General features: G+C 36.6%; 1 protein-coding gene across 2 annotated transcripts in view; it reads right to left on the bottom strand.

Annotated features, from left to right (window-relative positions):
• Positions 1–19,617, bottom strand: part of ARHGAP42 (Rho GTPase activating protein 42) — a 158,302-nt gene that overhangs the window by 25,574 nt on the left and 113,111 nt on the right. For both annotated transcript variants that reach the window (XM_051609081.1, XM_051609092.1), the window contains 9 exons: positions 18,558–18,662; positions 16,081–16,210; positions 11,950–12,050; positions 9,713–9,822; positions 6,763–6,841; positions 5,766–5,805; positions 3,769–3,831; positions 2,009–2,083; positions 1,251–1,335 (listed from right to left, as the gene is read on the bottom strand). In XM_051609081.1, coding sequence (XP_051465041.1) covers positions 1,251–1,335; positions 2,009–2,083; positions 3,769–3,831; positions 5,766–5,805; positions 6,763–6,841; positions 9,713–9,822; positions 11,950–12,050; positions 16,081–16,210; positions 18,558–18,662 — 788 coding nt within the window. The remainder of the gene's footprint in view (positions 1–1,250; positions 1,336–2,008; positions 2,084–3,768; positions 3,832–5,765; positions 5,806–6,762; positions 6,842–9,712; positions 9,823–11,949; positions 12,051–16,080; positions 16,211–18,557; positions 18,663–19,617) is intronic.

The following is a 19,617-nucleotide window of genomic DNA, read 5'->3' as shown; positions in this document are numbered from 1 at the left end:
AACACCTTCATAAGTGACCTGGGTGTTGCGATCAAGAGCACCCTGATGAGGTTTGCTGACAATACCAAGATGACGGGAGAGGTTGACATTCCAGAAGAGAGAGCCACCCTCCAGGATGACCTAGACAGGCTGGATGAGTGGGCTAGCAGGAACCTTATGAAGTTCAATGGGGAGAGTGCAAGGACTTGCACCTGGAAACACATAACCCAGGAGCACAGTTCAGACTGGGATCCACCTGGCTGAAGACCAGCCCTGTGGAAAGGGACCTGGGGGTCTTGGTGGCTAACAGCCTCAACAGGAGCGAACAGTGTGCTACATTAGCAAAGAAAGCCAACAGGATGCTGGGCTGCATTGGCATAGTCTCCCAAGGGAAGTGGTAGATTCCCTTGCATTCTTTAAGTCTCAGCTTGACAGGGTGCTGAGCCATCTCATATAAAGTATAGTAGCACCTAAAAAGGTTGGATCAGATGGTCCTTGAGCTCCCTTGCAACCTGGCATTCTATGAATCTGTGATTCTATGACCAAAGCCAATCTTTTCAATGAAATTCACCTGAGCATCACACTGTAAGTCCTAGGCATATGTTTGAGAGTGAGTAGGGATGTCTGATGGTGCCTTTTGTTAGGTGACTAGTCAAGGAAATCTAGATTTTTAGGAGGCATTGAACAACCATCATCTGGGTTTAATGTTTGTTTTTTTTTTACGTTTCTTTTGACTGTTAATATACTTAGACCCAAAAAAGAGTTATCTCACAAGTCTCATAATTTTTCAAAATTCTGCCTCTTATTAGAAAAAAAAATAAGAGAGAATGATACCCTGGAAGGGATACTGTGTTTGTGAAGATACCAAGAGCCCAGGATAAAAATCTATGGCTTTGCAGAGATTTTTATTCTGCTCCAACAGTGACGCCATGAAACCTCATGGTACAAAGCTTAGAGCTATTCAGAAAAGACAGAGTGAAAAAAACATGCTTTGTGGTTTAAGGAAAAGATTTTAAATAAAAACATGCAATTACTTAAATTCTGGCAAATTTAGATTTATATATAGAAGGCATGACTATCTTAATAAGGCAGAAAGCATGTGACTCATTTTAGATTTATTATTACAGATATTCACAGGGATATTAAGCAAGATAATAATATACTCAATTATTACCACATTAATGGATATAAGAAATGTAATATGATATTAATAAGCAAAAGATTAATGGGCCAGAAAAGGAATATTGAGGTTTGTGTAGGACCAGACTTACCTGAGGTAGTTTTTTAGTCCACTTGTTATTGTTTTATTGTCCCAAAGTTCCATATCAATATCCATATCAGGAGAAGATTTAGGGGCTGGTAGAAATTTGAATTATAATTTTATTATAGTCTGACTAACACACTAACTAGAAAAGCAAATGGGAAGATAATAGATTGGTCATTCAGTTGATGTGATTACTTATCAGACATTAACTACCAATGTGATCTATATGAAACTCTACCAAAGCATTAAAAAAAAATGAATTTAGCACTCATCTTTAGTACATGTAATAATTAATGATATGCACTGTATCAAAGTGAAAGGTAAGCGCAAGTCAACCTAGAATTATGAATATATTTGGCTTAGACATTCAAACACAGGCATCAGAGAGCCAAATTAGCAAGAAAAGTGACAGATTAGAACTATTGTCTATTTAACTTAGCTATGCTGTGTTACAGAACTAAGCCTTGGAACACTTCTGAAATATGCCAAATAAATACCTACAGAGCTTCAAAGCTCAAAGAAGAAATTTTATCAGGACTTTGCTCATGTATATCAATGACTGAATGCATAAATTGAATACTAATACACACAAGGAACTAGTTAGATGGATCATTCATTTTAAGACTGCAAACTCAATTTAGGGGCAGTGAGTGCACATACAAAATTGTCAATATTATGATACACGCTTCTGAGCATAGCAGTTAAGGCAAAAGGGACCACAGCATACACGCTACACACTGACAAAGGTTCACTTCAGGTACTTACAAAATACAGTATTCATCAGCTTTTGCACCTTGGAGTTTACACCACCTATTCTGTACAGTCCCAGGATTGTAATTCCTATATTGGGAAAGCAAGTGCAATGAAAATAATGAAAATATGTTCATATCAATATATGCTGCTGCATGCTTAGGGTATGTTTTCAGAACTTCTTAATGTATTTATGGAAAATTGTACTATTACATTATTAAGTACTGCTTTGTCCTATTGAATTATCTTCTAGAATGTTAACAAACGCATTCCACTGAATCCACACCGTACTGTACAACTCAACCCTTTTGCATAGAAATCACCCATGTGAGCAAACAACAAGAAGATGGCTGAGGAAAGTGAAAAATGAGACTTGAAAGTAGTTTTAGAACATGTTTCATGTTAACAAGTTTATCTTCACTAGACTTCAGTGGAATTACAATGCATCTATTTTTGCTTAGACCATCACCTCTTCCAATTAATATCTGATTGACATTTAGGGGAGAAATGATGATTGTACACAAAATAAAAACACATACTGCTGCAACACTGCAGCTGAGAATGTGTATGTTATGCATGGATCCCCATGCAAAACAGGGACAGTGAAGTCCCAATTTACCCATAAGTTTCAATTCAATTCTGTGCAACCTGATCTAGGTGAACCTGCTTTAGCAGGCGGGTTGGACTAGATGATCTCCAGAGGTCTCTTCCAACCCCTGCTGCTCTGTGATGGTTTGTTTTTTATAATAGCACAGATACTAAAAACAAATAAATTCTGAAGTGTGACATTCACAACGCAATATTTCAGGATTCCAGCTATGATAATTTTAGTGGTTTTAACTGCCTTTTAAAATCAGCAGGAGTTAAAAGTCTCCCCTTCTCTCCACTTCAGGCCTTACCATTTAAAAATTGTCCACTTTTCCTTTGAAAACAACATTCAAAATATGATCTCACTTAGGGACAATCTAGCTGCTTTGTTCTGAAACCTCCCTCTTTACTCCCTCCCCCTGCCAAAAACCAGCAAGCTCTGAGTCAGCAGTGACTCAAAACCTACATAACACTGTCATCTGAGAAACTGAATTCAGGTTGAGCTCAATGTTGCACAGAGAGACCATATAGATTTTGAGTTAGAAGAGAGTTGCACTCCGACAGTTCAGTGCATGGAAATGGAAAGGTTACCTCTTTTAATGGCAGATGATACAGCCATACCTTTTCATTTGAAAGGAGGTAAATAAAAACTTGCTGTGAGTTGCATGATACCACCTCATTATCAGAGTGATTGTTATTTTCTTTTTACACAAAAATGGGTTTCTAAACATTTTTAAAACCATGTGTAAAATGAGTGGATAAAATTACACGAGTTATGCTGTGCAAAAACAATGTTACAACAGAGAGTACTCATGCCACTCTTGATCTTCAGATTTCACACCAGAAACCAAAGCTGGGAGCTGAGGCTCCCAACAGTTTTACCAGGAGAAAGCACAATTTGGTGCATACAGATGAAGATGTTTGCCACTGTGTATTAAGCTGTCTAAACAACACACAATTATAGAAAATGTTTTAAAAAACCCACTTAAATGATATGTTAAGAACTGCTGTCGGAACTTGTGGCAACAGTTTTAAGTGTAAAACACACAAATAATATATTTAAAGTATAAACTAGATAACACACACAAGCCAAAGCACAGCTGTAAAACATGTAGAATTGATCAAAGTAATATTTGAGAAAAAATGCTCATAATAATTTAATACATAATTTGTGATTTAATACACACCTCTTGTTTCTACAGCATGAATACATTTCCTCACAAAGTTGAAACCTGCTTCATTTAAGAACACTATAAAAATAAGAAAAAATTGTAATTATTTTCTACCTTGTCAATACACAAAATTTCCATGTTTAGCTACATTCACGTTACCCAAGAAGGCACACATCTATCCATGGGATTTTGATACTTACTTCCTAATAGTATTTTTGTAGATATATCCTTAGAACTCAAAATCCAGCTTTCTAATCATTAGTGTATCATTAGGAGCAGAATATTCTACTGTCTTTCGCAGAAATCAGTAGCCCCTCTAAACACAGAGCTGAAAGCTTTTGTTTTAAAAGGAGACTTCTTTACTCCCTTCCCTCTGCTAAGGAAAATGCTTTTAAGAGTTCACACCTACATCATGAACCAAATAAAACTATTGGTTTTAGTACAACAACATTCTTTATTCCTTGCATAACTGCTCTAAAATGGTAAAAAACAATCTTTGCTATTAACTTTAATTGTCACGCTTATTTCAAGTGAATGGTTCTCATTAACTTTTTTATCTTCAGTGCTCAGTGCTCTAATTAGCTAAATAAAGAAGATCTTAAAGCTGCGTATTTGTCATCATTAAAATAAACACCATCATATTAAAAAACTGATGTAGTGGCTTAAATTTTTTATTTCCAGTCGCAGATATACCTCCTATGAAGATATATATCCATATCTGAGACACATGTCTCTCTCCCTGAGATACATACACCCACATATATAGCTAAACTCTTTTTATGTGTTTGTGTTAATATAATGTCAATAACCTGTATGTGTTAATAATAATGTTAATACAATTATACACATAAATCTTATAGTATCTTTAAATATACTTATTTTATTACTCAGTGTATGTGTAATTGCTGCATATAAACCTAAAATCAAAAAGATGTGATGAGCTAAGGCCAGTTGTAAGAGATTCAGAAACGCCAGGTATCAAGACCTGCACTTGGGTCACAACCCCATGCAAAGCTATGGGCTTGGGGAAGAGTTCCTGGAGAGCTGCCCAGAAGAAGAGGACCTGGGGGTGCTGTCTGAAAGCTTGTTGAATATGAGCCAGCAGTGTGCCCAAGTGGCCAAGAAGGCCAACGGCATCCTGGCTTGTCTCAGGAATAGTGTGGCCAGCACAAGGGATGTAATTCTCCCCCTGTAATTGGCACTGGTGAGGCTGCATCTTGAGTGCTGTGTTCAGTTCTAGGCCCCTCACTACAAGGAAGACATTGAGGTGCTGGAGCATGTCCAGAGAAGGGCAATGAAGCTAGTGAAGGGTCTGGAGAACAAGCCTTATGATGAACGTCTAAGGGAACTGGTGATGTATAGCCTGGAGAAAAGGAGGCTGAGGGGAGACCTCACCACTCACTACAACTACCTGAAAGGAGGCTGGAGCGCAGGGGGTGTTGGTCTCCTCTTCTAAGTAACAAGTGATAAGACTAGAAGAAATGGCCCCAAGTTTTGTCAGAGGAGGTTTAGATTGGATACCAGAAAAAATCACTGAAAATATTATCAAGCATTGGAAAAGCTGTGGCAAACTGGTTCAGTTACGTTCCTTGGAGGTCTTTGAAAGACATGTAGATGTGGCACCTAGGGATGTGGTTTAGCAGGACTCGACAGTGTTAGGTTTATGGTTGGACTCAATTATCTTAAAAGTCTTTTTCAACCTAAATGATTCTATGATTCTGTATAGGGGTATTATTTCAACACAGTGGCATGTATTATATTTAGTTATACAGACTACTGATGGAAACTTCTTACAGATTTGCTAAATATATTGTAGTTTTGGAGCCAATATTTTTTTTAAGACATTCCCAGTTTGCATAGCTTAGGATATCCTTCCTGTAACCCAATCATGTAGTTCAACAAACATTTATTTCATAGCAATAGAAGGAAAACATAAAATTATTAATCTCTCTCTCAGACACATATCTAGAAACCACGACATTACAGAAATCTAGCAATATTTGGTAACTTACTTTCTTCCTTCTTGCTAATAATGGCTGGCAGTGTGTAGATCTACAAAAAAACCAAAATGATAACAGGTCAATGTTTGTGCTTTAAATTCTTTATCACCAGGTTTGTTGGTAGCTAGCAGCAACATGCTGTGTATTAGCTTGCTGCTAGAAGAAAGCCAACCTTGCCTTCCACCTGCTCTTGACATTTACCCCTGAGCACTCACCTGGGTTATCAGCCCTGTGCTAGGATATGGGCAGGTGGAGAGGGTAACAATCCACTGTTTTTATTGTGTTCACAGTTTTACTCATCTGATCATCTTCACCTCTGGGATGTGCCTATTCAGGTCAGCCTTGAGATTCTAGATTGACTAAAAATTTATTAGCATTGAATGTATAGGCACCTAAAACAGAAGTCAGATTTGCTGTCTCCAAATGGATTAAATTTCAGTGCAACTATTGATTCAATTTCTGTACTGTTTCAGTCAAGCAAGAAGCTTGTAAAAACACTTCTCTAAAACTGATCAACCATTTTTTCCCCCTTGGACACAGGTCTGGATTATCGTCGTTCAGTGACTTAGCGGGAAGAAATCTCAGACAAGCCTGTCTCAGTAGCTTTCAACACATTTTTATGCCCTCTGCAGTGCCTTTCAAGATGGTGCTAATTGTTTACTCCATGACACAGCCCAAAAGATGGTTTGTCTTTATCAGTGCAGAAACTAACACTTTACAAATGTTATCTGAACCATGAATCCTATTAGACAATATGCTATCACATTACTTAAACATTAAATATCCTATGTGACGAAACAGTAATAAATAAATGAAGGCTTAAATTCACTACTAGTTCTGCTTTCTACTTTGTACCTATCTTCACTGTGTATTTGCAATGTACCTCACAAATAACAGGAGTGTATTTGCCTCTATTGTAACAGAGTCTCTGAAATGCATAATAGCTTCTTTCTTTAATATGTGTCCCACAAAACTGTAAAAAGAAAAGAAAATTAAAAACTATCCTTACTGGTTCCTTTCCATCCATAGCTTCCAGCCAAAGTTTTCGGTTGGATTCTGAAAAAGCTTGTAGTGTGATGATTCCAGGTCTGTCAAAAACATGCACATACACTGGTTACTAATTTATTTTTCTCAAACAACATCCGAAGTCAGAATCCAAAATCATAATGACATGAAGTGAAGACACAAAAGACAGAGAGAAGCTAAAGAAAGCTGATTGCTTCTGACCGAACATAGTAACTATGGGCTAGATTAAAAAACAGGTCTATTTTTAAAAAAAGTCTGGTAATGCAACACAGTTTTAGATGCCTAGCAATAAGTGCTACAACCTTCTAATATATATTAGGCACCTCCATATTGCAAGATGAGTTATACACCTGCAAACAGGATCCCATACAACCATTTTTCAGCAGGATGATGTTTAGGTTGGAAAACTTAAGGGCAAGATACATCAGTTCAATTTTAGTAAATATGTCTATGCCTGAGATGATTATCTGTGTTGCTTTCGTAAGAAATGTAAAGAAAGAGGTACTTTTCTAAAAGTCTTCATAAACCCAAAATAGGTATCCAAAGCTGGCGAAAAGAAATGTGCCCTAAAACACTTGCCTAAAAAGAGCTCTTTGAGATAACATCTCAAGTATGGAGATAGAAAAAAAATTGACTATTGCTTAATATTTCATTTGGGAAATTGCATTTGTACTCACAGTGACCGGGTCAGCACATACAGAAAAAACAGAAATGTCTGAGTGTCATTTTAGTTCAAGCTTGGCGGTATCTGCTTTTAGCTTTAGTTTCTGATTTAACCAGTTGGCCAGGCCTGCAGTCATTGTATAGCATGTTTTAACACTGAAATATCTAAGGGTATAATCCTGAAATATTAGTAGTTTCCTAAAAAAAGAAAAAAAGAAAAAAGCCCACGCCAGCTCTACCATGTTTGAACTAATGAAATAGTTGGTAATATCTCAGAAATTAAAATTACATTCAAGGTAAAAAACAATCTTTGATGTTACCGTTTTATATAGCTCCAGTATAAACAAGATGGTACTACCTCCAGAATAATTTTTACAGGAAGTCTGAACTTAATCTAGGTGTGAAAAACACCTAAGCAAATTTTAAATTAATTATGTCAATTAGATGGGCTGGCAGTGTGTGTTCTCTATTAGTTGTTCACAAGGGTTTCTTTCAGATGATATGGCTCTTTCATGAAATGAGATGTGCATATCAGTCTGCATGGGTTTCTAATGTTTTAATAAAATACTACTACATGTAACATTTCATGCAATGCTGCATATAATAATGCAAGGAGAGAATTAGCTCTGTGGGATAACGTGATTGGAAACAGAAGTTACCCATAAAATCTTGCAACAGAATTTTGAAGACTGGTGTAGCTGCACATTTTTAAGAAAGAGTTCTTTTGTGATTACAAGTCATACCCTCACATTACTAACGAAACATCTTTTACTAATGTAAATTACTTTCAAAGTTTTCTATACTTGGCAGGTGATGTCCAACATTATACTTCAAGTAAACAATACTAAGTCTTGAATTCAAAATTATTTCAAGTGTAATCATTATCACAGTCTTTTTGAATCCTCTGTGTTCCAGCACCATGTTTATATTTACATGAACTCGCTCGTATTCCTAGTCATTACTGATATCAGTAAAGGCCACTGCATCTTCTCTCTCTTAACATGACATTCAGAAGAGATTAATGTTTCCCTTGTATATGAACTCCCGCCAAATATTTCTAGGTATTTCTTGTCAATTTATCTCTTCAGCTGACTTGAACAAAAATTCACTGCTTCCCTGCTGAATACCAAATCAATTGGAAAAATGAACCTTCTATGCACCCATGAAATGACCAAATAACTTTATTCCCCTTTCGATCATCTGAGTTTTCAGAATGTCTTTAATTTACAGGCAATGCACATTTGTAATCTATCAAAATGTCTCAAAGGAATAAAATAATATGTAAAAAATGCCCCTCTGATGAGAACTTGAAGAACTGCAGATGGAACTAGTTGTTCTGTGCAGTTTTGTTGAACTGTGGATGTTCTGGTAGAGTAAGAGAGAGAAGGGACAGCACTCACTTGGGAACATGTTACAGTGGTACTGCAACAGATGTTGTCTAATCAATTCTACTTAGAAAGAAACAACTACCAGTTTCAAACTCAACCTGACAACTCAAGCTTAAGGGCTTTCAAAAAATCAATTAGTCCCAACGTTTGTTCATACCAAGTTTCTGTTTCTTAAATCTGAACTCACTCAAAAGTCTATTTTAGAAAATAACTGAAAGCACCAAAGTAGCCTCAAAGTTATAATGTAAATACGATGGTTCTGAACGGAATGTAAAATGACATCAAGAGTCCTAACGTATTTTAAAGAGAATGACTACAAAAATCCATCTGTTTATCATATTTCAAGGGAGAAAACAATTTAAATATTTATCTGTTTTTCCAAGCATGGAACAAATACTCTTCTATTAAAGTATTGTGTATATATACTTCAAATACAGAAAAGCTGTTTTTGCCTACTTGTACAATATCCAGGAATAAGTAAAAAAAAATTGTAGAAGTAATTTTCAAAAAATGATGTGCTATCATACATTTTTTAAAGAAATATAGATTGGTACAGAATATGCTATTAGTAAGTATTTATAAAAATATTTATGATCTATTCCTAAAAGAGGTAAGTCAGTTCTGCTACAGGCTCTATAAGAATCCATCTTGTATCTGCATGCAAACACAATGTAATTTAGGCAACACATAATACAAGGTAGTAAATTTTGGTAGAAAAAGAAGCTTGAACAAACAACTAGTAAGTCTTGGATGCACAGTTTGTCTGGATGAAAGTATATTGAGAAATACGTGTCCCTGTTACAGGATCAATTATTACATATTGCAAGTGATTCTATTTTCAACTATTTTCAATTTGTTAAACAACAAAAAAAATAATCAAACCTCTCAAATACTTCAATATCGAAACAGAAACGTTTGTCAATTGAATCTGTCTTTCTTCTGATGCAAGATTTTAGCTTGAATATTTCTGGCGAGCTTGTAACAAGGCCATTCTATAAAAGAAAACAAAGCAAAATTAGCACAGGCAGTATGCTGATATACCTTGGCATCACATCTTAAATATAATTGTAGAAACAGTCCAAAGAATATGCCTTAAGATAGGGATTAAAATTATTTAAGAACATATACAACAGTGTCTCTGTATGTAAAGCAAGACTATAGTTAATAGCTTTCTGTTGCATATTTGTTATCTAATAATTACATTTCAGAACACTCTCTGAATTCAAGACTTTACAAACATCTGCATACATAAAATTATTGTCTGTCACATGTTAGAATTAATATCATAACTCTGCCAACTCTGACATGTAGAAAACAGAATAAACCTACCAACTCCTAGTTCTGGCCACCACCATTGTGAGGCCACTCTATATAAGGTTGGAGAGGGTAACAAAATAAGGGGAGCTTCTGATGAATGGGAGTAAACAAATGTCACTTCTGTCTACATTCAAGAAGAGCAGGAAGAAGGATAAAGTATGAAAAAGACCTTTAAGATCCTCCAGTCCAACCATAAACCTAACACTGCCAAGTGCGCCACTAAACTATGTCCCCAAGTGCCACATCTACGTGTCTTTTAAAGAACTTCAGGGATGGTGACTCAACCACTTCCCTGGGCAGCCTGTTCAAGTACTTTATAACCATTGCAGTGAAGTAATTTTTTCTAATATCCAATCTAAACCTCCCCTGGCAAAACTTGGGGCCATTTCCTCTCATCCTGTGGGGAACTAGAGGCTAGTCTGCATCACCTTGATCCATGGGAAGATGATGAAGTGGAAAGCATTTCCAGACATATAGAAAGACAGAAAGGTGACTTGAAGTAATGGAAGTATGGATTTAATGAAAAGGAAATCATGCAGGAGCAACTTGACAGCCTTTTACAATGTTATGGATGGTTCAGTGGATGATGGAAGAACAAAAATATCATTTATCTCTACTTTAGCCAGGTTTTCGACATGTCCTACTACAGTAGGATGTTCCATACCACATCCTCATAGACAAACTGGTGAAGTACAGGCTAGTTACGTAGATGAAGTGGTGGACTGAAAGCTGGCCAGACTGCTGAGCTCACTGCAAAAGTCCAGCTGCAGCCAGTCACTACCGGTCTCCCCAGGGTACCAACACTGGGGTCAGCACTGCTAACCACGAACAGGCATAAACCCAGGTACCAGGACAGGCTGGGACTGAAGGGATGGAAAATGGCTTGGCAGAAAAGGATGTGCAGGTCCTGGTGGGCAACAAGTTGACCATGAGCCAAAAATGTGCTCTTGCAGCAAAGAAGCCCAACAACTTCCTGGGCTCCATCAGGCAAGAGCATTGCCAGCACGTGAAGGGAGATGATCCTTCCCCTCTGTTCAGCACTGGTGAGACACATCTGGAGTTCCGTCTCCAGTGCTGGGGTCACCATCACAGGACAGAGTGATGTCTAACTAAGTGCAAGTCCAGCTAAGGGCTAGCAAAGTGATTAGGGACTTGGAGCACCTATCATATGAGGAAAGGCTGAGAGAGCTGGGACTGTTCAGCCTGAAGAAGGGGGATCATATCAGTGATTTATCTATAAACACATGGAAGGCAGTAAAAAGAACCAAGTCAGATTCTTCTCAGTGTACCCAGTGACAGGGCAAGAAGGAATGGGCACAAATTGAAATATAGGTAATGTTATATGAACTTGAGAAAAAGCTTTTTTATGGGAGTCAAACACTGAAACTGGTTGTCCACAGACATTGTGGGGTCTCTATCCTTGGAGGTGTCTAAAACCTGATTAGACACAGGCCTCACTGACCTGCTCTGATCAACCCTGCATTGAGTATGGAGATTAAACTAGTTGATTTTCAGAGCTTCCTTCCAAACTTCTTCCATTCTATTATTCTTTTCAAATGTGATTGATTTCCTATGTATTTGCAACCACCATATTAGAGCATTTATTAAAATGTGTTTTATATATCTGTTAAAATAAATATTTTTATGTAAATATGCATCTATTCTATATGGCATGCATTTCATATATGAAAACACCCTCCTGATTTGTTTACTATTTTTTTTGTCTTTTAACAGCTCCAAAATGACTTATATAGAAGACAGAATATACAATTCATGCATGCATTAATGCGTGTGCAACTCACCACTTTTCCACCAGATTTTGTTTCAGCTATACTCATTGTAAATGTTTTTGTTCCTTTATCATAAGTGCAGTAATGTTTCACCCACGTAAATCCAAGAGGTCCTAGATTAAAGAGAGATTATATTAGAAATAATTATTTCAGCATTTTATTGCTATTTTAGTTGGAGTTGGATAGAGTAGAGAAATGAAACATAAAAGCATCCACATGGAGCCTAGAAAATAAAAATCTCCTTTAATTTTTTTATGTGAACATGTTGTCCATGTATAATTTTCAAATATCGCAGCTTGATGAGGTTGCCCAACAAAATTCCAGCAGACTGATATTATTTGGCAACTGGATGGGTAACAGAATTTTGCCAGGGTAAACAGGCAAGAGACAGGCAGGATCCTGAGGATTTTTCTGCCTAGGAAAGATTTTATCCAAAGAGTGAATATTTTATCAACTTCAGTGAAGCACTAGGATTCTGTATTACATCCCTTCTCTGAGGGAGACTTATTAGATCCAGAAAATTGGACAAAGTCATGAAGTCAGAATGCTTTTAGAGTTCTGGTCAAACGTAACTTTTTGTAGTATCACTGGAACAATATTCTTCCACCTGTTTCCTTAAGGGAGTGGGTAAAACAGCATTGGCTCAGAGATAGATTCAATCTTGGACAGTTGAACGCTGGAGAGTAATTTCATTATGGAAAAGGAAAGGAAGGAAAGGAAGAGTGGACTCTAAAACAACAGTGGTTTAGACATGAAGGGTAAAACGCTGGACAGCTGAGATGGTGCCTTCAGCCAGAAACATTGGCCTTTTATGCCTTGGAAGGGCTCCTGCTGGGGAAGAGGTGGCTGTAACAGTGGTGCACAACTGACATGTCCACAAACTGACAATTGCACACACTCACAAGACCAAAGTATAATGTACTTAGGGACTTACTAGTCTTTGAGTCAAACAACCGTACATGAAATATACAGGGACCCCCAAGGGATGTATGTATGCTTTATCATGGAGAGGTCACACCGCACTACTCTTTAACCTACTGAAAGCCTAGCATTTCTGATGCAGATGATGAGAAGATGTTTTTCCTCCTTGATTACCCAGAGCTTTGCTGAGGCACTGCTATGAAACTTTATTTACTAATCTAAACACAAAACCCTCTTGAGCTTAAGTTCAATGGTATTTTAAAGTCTGGCCGCTAACCTAGCTTAGATACAGGTATTCATTATGTTTTCTTTGCTGTGAGCACACAGAGTAAATCCTCCCACCATTTCCATAATTCTCTCAACCTAGAAGTACAGCCAAGATGTCCCACAATTTTTCTGTGGAAAAAATAAATAAATTTGTTTACTGTAGCACAGAGAACAAGATAAGCTCCCAAGTTTCTTACAGATAAATCTGGAGGGCTAGTGCACCACAGTGGACAGGATAACTCAGGTTTTGCCGTGTGAGTACTCCCCCTTGAGCCAGAACACTATGGCTATAACTGCACTGGTTAATAAAACAGTCAATAGGCAACACACAGTCAACAGGCAACTTAGACAAAGCTTCTGGATTTTTGAGGATAGGAAATTTGGCATAGAGGGTGGGATGTTCTGGGCAAGCTTATCTCAGTGGCAGAGTATAGACCCATTTTTTGTACTATCATTGACACAGCTTCTGGTTACTCAGTCACAGAGACCAAACACAGTAGTTATGTGTGAAGAGATATCGAGAAGGAAGTGGTTTTTTTCTCTTGGACAGCATTATTCTTCAGATCTTGGCATTCGAACATGGTCCCTCCCTGTAGAGCCACCACAAATGTAGGTTCCAAAGTAAAATACATAAATACATAATGCAGTATTGTAAATACTGTGTAAAGTCAGAATGGGAAAGGATTAGATTACATTTTCAATGGATATGTGATTTTCCAATTCATTTCCATGGGATTTATTAATGAGGAAAATATTATATTGATTTTTCAAAGTATAGTGCATCTGGACCTTTTAATTAATTTTAAAATGAAAGACCTCTGAGTTAAAAAAATGTGTTTTAAGGGTTTTGTGTTTGCTTTTTTTTAAAAAAAAATTAAACAGGTAAATAAAAACTGAAGCTGTTAAAAACAAACCTAGTAGTTTTGCTATAGATACAATGACTTTGCCCTCCAAATGTAGCCTTCTACAAAGGTGGTGGATATACAAGAGATTGCATTGGTCATATAAGTCAGATGTCCGGCAATCCACAAATGTAGCTGAGGAAATTCACATAGTCTGTAATGCTGAATTGGAGAAAGTTCTCCCAATGCCTATGTTTTGCAGGAAAGTAATGTCATGAATTAACAAGTCAGCTGGGTAACCAGTCTCAGAAGTTTGCTGTTCAGTTCCTCTTGTTACTTAGTTTCACTTAGCAAAACAAAATCTATAGCAATGCTAAAGCACTATTTCCTTAGATGCCATTTCATTAACTTTTTTGGCCTATGTAAGAAGAATGAGAATTATTAAAGCAGTTTTGGATGAGTTTAAGGAGCAACCTGTTTTTCAGTAAAAATTGTAGCTAGACACCTACACTGGAACTTCAAGTTACTCAAGACCATCCGAAAATAATTCATAGTCTACTGCCATTTAAAAAAAAAGAAATACTCACCACTATGCATATCACGAATAAATACATACTTTTTAGTATTTAGTTTTACTCTCAAAAATAGCTACTATTTAACCCAGTTGTCAAAAAATTTACATGAGCCTATGGGATGATGATTATTGGAAAGTAACACTGCATGACAAGGAAATACACTAGTACCTTCCCCACTGACACAGAGATTACTGATCTTGTTACTCTTACTCCAGAATAAACTCATGAAAGAATTTCTTTTCAGTGAGACGATGTCAAGTTGTCCTCTCACTGTTTAATGAAGCACAGCATGTGCCCAACGCTTCACTCCTTTTCTCCCACCCCCATTAGCAGTGCTCAGTGTAATTTCCACTTCACACAGGTTTCTTTTATTATTACACAATTAAAACATAGACAGTCTTCTTAAAACTTTGAGTGCTGCCGAGGGTAAAAGTGGCTGAGGTTAACTATGATGATCATTGATGTTTACTTCTTTTAGCTTACATACAGAATAAAGATTAATTTCATGATGTTATGCAGAAAATCAGTTATCTGTGACTCCATGTAAACTCTTGAGTTATCATCTAAAAGAGGAGCAATAAGGAAGATATCCTCAAAACTGAGGTCGATTGGGGTAAAGTCTGACACCAGAACTCTATATTCAGATGCCTTCTATTTATTTTTAGAATGAGAAATCAGGCCCAGGATTTTGCATGATCCTGCCTAATGCAGCTAGTTTGGCTTGGTTTTCTACACTGGTTACAGTGTAAAGCACTGGCTGCTGACATTTCAGGTGATATATAGTTTTAAATTATCTCATTTGACTTTTCACTTATTTTCGGGTTCTGTTCTCATTTCTAACACGTTGTATTGCTAAGCTCTTCAAAGTCATTTCAGACACAACAGCTTTAGTTTTATTCCTTCATTTAGTTCAACACTTCATTCTCATGTTTCATGTAGTGAATAAAACATAGGATAGGCTTGCAGCCATTTTTAAGCTGACAGACTATATTTGGATCACTTTTCTTCTTCTTACACCTTTGTTTTCCATTGTGTGCATATTCATTTACTCTTAAGGTGGCTGGGTCAGTGGAGGTCTCTGGTAAAAGGTGAAAGTTGATCCTGCTGGGTGAATATAGGCCCTGTTCAGGCAGCAAAACTACAGGAGACAGAAAGGTTTGGCAGGCAGAGACAAGTCAGCATTCTGGGAGTTTGTAGCTTCTGCAGCAAACTGTAGGGAAGCCAGCCAGGGCAGAGCTTGCTACCAGCCAGACAAAAGGGTGGCCAATAGCAGGCACATACAAATAAGGACACAAAGGAGTTGAGTTGCTTACAAGTGTTTTGATCACCCTTCCATCTGACTGTAGCTACTCTGAGTGCTTGGTGAAAAGTTAACAGTTATTTTTCTTTTGAACCTCTCAATCACTTGGAAAACCACAGCAGAAGTCCGTAGATATTCAAACGCTGCGCTGCTGTGTTGTCCTGCTAACTAAACCATTTTCTCAACTTTGCTGTTGTGTCTTTCAAATAAAATTAAAAGGTCCATCTGTTTTACTCACTTTTCTCCTGCACATAGAGATAGCCTTCCATTGTCCATTGACTTGGTGGTCTGTAATCCTGGTTGGCTGATTTCATTCTTTGCATGAGTCTCTCCACTTCCTGCCTAGTGCTTTCAAAGTTATTCCGGGTCTAACAACCAGAAACAAACAAAACCCACATTATCTCATACAAGTACTAAAAAAATTAAGAACTAAGAACTAATTATGCCAGGGAGACTGTATCAGAGATGAAAAGAAACATTTGCCAGAGACATAAAAAGAAATCAAGAAAAGCAATAAAGAATAATACTCTTCATTACTCCAGAAGCCTAGGAGTAACTTAAGCACACAATGAGAAGCTGCTGATAGCAGAGCCCCAAACCTGAAGTATTAAGTCCCACTGAACCACTTGAAGTACAGTGCAGAAAACATGAGTTTGGGTTAATGTCATGAACATTTTTGATAGGACTATGCAAACACCACAGTTAAGTATAACATAAATAGGCTAGTTAAGAAACATTTCAGAAATGGCAGAACTGTGCCAAAAGCATGAAAGGAGTGTGTCTGTCCTAAATATCATGTGTATAACCAGGCATCTGGCCAAGCAAACAACTAGGTACACAGGTAGGTTATGAAAATTTATTAATATATATATATATGCATGGACATTTTCTCCTACTGAATACAATGAAGACCTTCACACACCTAGCACACACCTAGCACAGTATAGTAGAAGAGAATTAATTTAAGGAGTGGTTTGATAGGTTGCTACTAATATACCAGATGTTGAACACTTTGTTCCTACAGGTAACAGAAAAGAAGATTATTGTAAATTTTTTTGTGAAGTCATCTTATGGACTCTAATCCTGACTAGTCAGAAAGATACTTTCAGACTTTATAAACTGATGAATACTTTTCCCTTCCTGTGGGCCATTCACGGAGTTGCACAGTAGTACCATAATATACATGTTAAAGCTTCTTTTTGAAGACAAAAATTACTACTAGAGAGGGAGGTAAAATTCTTGTGTGAACTTTTCAGATTATATGTTTAGGATGCAGTGTCAGTTCAGACCACATTTAACAGAGATTGTATTGATACCTTCCAGAGGGACATGCCATTGAAGGGAGAAATGTCGACATTTTGAGAGCTTATCTCTATCTAGTTTGATCTAGTTTTTAATTACTACTTTTAAGCAGAACTTTCAATCAAATTCTAGAAAACAAAGCCAAATGAAAATACAAAGTATACCAATGACCAAATACCAACTGAAACAGTGAAAGTAACAATAGGTCATGGTTAGATTAGGTTAGGTTGGATATGGTTAGGTTAAGGACATGGTGACCTGCTAAGAGCTGTTGATCTGCCACTACTCTGCTACTCCTACAATTATTACTGCTCCTGCTCTAACCTGTAGGACAATTTTAAGAACAGAAACAGCAGTTCAGATCAACTGTTCTTTAAGACTTAACACACAATGCAATGGAGAGGAGTACTTTTGACAACTAACAGACAGGCTGAACACAATTTTCCCTGAACACTGTCCTTAATTTGTTTTTCCCCAAAGAAATTATTTCACTTCAGTCTGAGGTTGGATGATGCTCTGAGTGACAAGCTGGTAGACAGCCCAGCTGGCAAAAGGAAGCTGTGAATCTAGGTCTGGAGCCAGAATTTAAACTTCCTTTGCACAGCAGTGAATGATGTACTGTTTCTCAATATATCTTCATATATGTATTTATCTCATGTACAAATAGAATAAAAATATCATAATACCCTGTGCCTTCTGCCTAATATTATATTGCTCTCTACCTCTGCAGTCTGTTTACAACTTCTAGTTGTACTTCTATGATATTTAAGAAGAGATTAAGTTTAACTATTTCTTAATTGACACTGAAATTGAAAAAAAAATCCTTATATAGTTCTGTTTCTGAAGATACGAGCATAGAAAATACTAACATCTTCTGACTCAAACTGTCAGTTTTGGTCTGTGCTGTGGGTTCATCCTCCTCTTGGAACTTGTTATACTGAAGTAAATAAAATTCTAGACTTAAGTACATTTTTCACCTTTTCACAGAAATTGTGCTGTGCAACAACACTGACCCCTTGTGCCTTTATTTGAGAGAATCTTAGTAGCAAATCAAAAGTAGCAAAGTTATTTGAAAGGACAAGGGTCCAATGCACATGTTTAAACCTATCTGGACAATTGTGTTCTCTAATTAAAACTTGGCTCCTATGCTGCTTTTCTGATTCTCATTCCCAACATTTTAACCTGGAAATCACAATTTGACTATCTGAAGATTATTTTTTCCAGTTATTTGTTGACAGGTATCTTCATTACATTAACTTACCAAAAATAACTTTTGTTTATTCGTACATTAATTTTATTTCAGCTTACTAAAACATTGCAAGATTTAGAGCTCAAATAAACTACTACAAGTCTACTTTAATATCCTGAAATTAAATTAGAGAACAAACTGGTGTAAATACAAATCATCCTTACATTCTGCAAATTGAACTGCAGCTGCTGCTTGTATGGTGCAAACTCCTGAGCCAGTTCATATCCTTCATGGTAAAATGTAAATAATCCCTGAAGAAAGGCCAAGAGCTGAAAAGGTAAAATTGAGAAGCATTATATATTTTTAACATGTGCTGTTAATGCTATATAAAATGAATAGAACATACACTAAGTTATAAGAGTAGGTATCACCTGTGATAGTGAAAAATAGTTCTTAGTAACTGTTACACACTTTTTCTATTGAGGTGAATATTAAAAAGAAAAAACTAAGAACAGCTAATTTTCTATTACTTTCAGTAGGAAAATATGGCAAAACAGAAGCAAAAAACATTCTCCATTTTAGCTGCTGGAACATTTTCAGCTTTCCTTACATGCAATAACAAAACTTTGCTAAGCAAGGAATTCATGGCCATACCTTAAGAGAAAGAGGTTTGAAACAGGCTTTTGCATCATGAAACTGTCATTTCTGTAATAATTTCATTCACATAATAGTACTTTCGTTCAGCTGTAGCCTTTGATGGGGTACATTTTCCAAGTTCATACTTTCAGAGTTCAAGAGCCTTTTCTTAAATATATATATTTTTTTACTTTCTGCATAGTAATTGCTTGGGCTATGACCTATTTTCCACAAATGAAACTCCTCAAAGTATGTTTTGGACAGCTCAATACAATACAAGAAATCCAGACTACTTCTTCCTGCTCTGAACAAAATGCAAACTCTATTTGGCATGTCTGTGACTGACTCCAACAGAGCAGTTGAAGTCTGTATGTATCCAGTTGAAAATTCTTTTTAAAGGTTGCTTTAAAATAATGTTTAAGCAGTAAAAAGTGCAATTAAATTTTCTGAACATTTATTTTAGCTGTCGAATGAATGCATTCCTACCACCTATTAGTTTTAAAAGCCTTAAAACTTATTCTGTTCCAAATTTAAAAAAATGTTTTGACATTGCCGTAAGTCTTCTCATCTGCTATTAAATAAGAAGTATTTAATTTTTCATTATGGACTGTTTTCTTTGTATATATATTTTTGCTTACATACAAGTGA

This window comes from Apus apus, chromosome 1 (genome assembly GCF_020740795.1).
Source record: "Apus apus isolate bApuApu2 chromosome 1, bApuApu2.pri.cur, whole genome shotgun sequence".
NCBI lineage: Eukaryota > Metazoa > Chordata > Aves > Apodiformes > Apodidae > Apus > Apus apus.
Note: the sequence above shows the minus strand (reverse complement) of the source record. Positions and strands in the feature narration are given on the sequence as shown.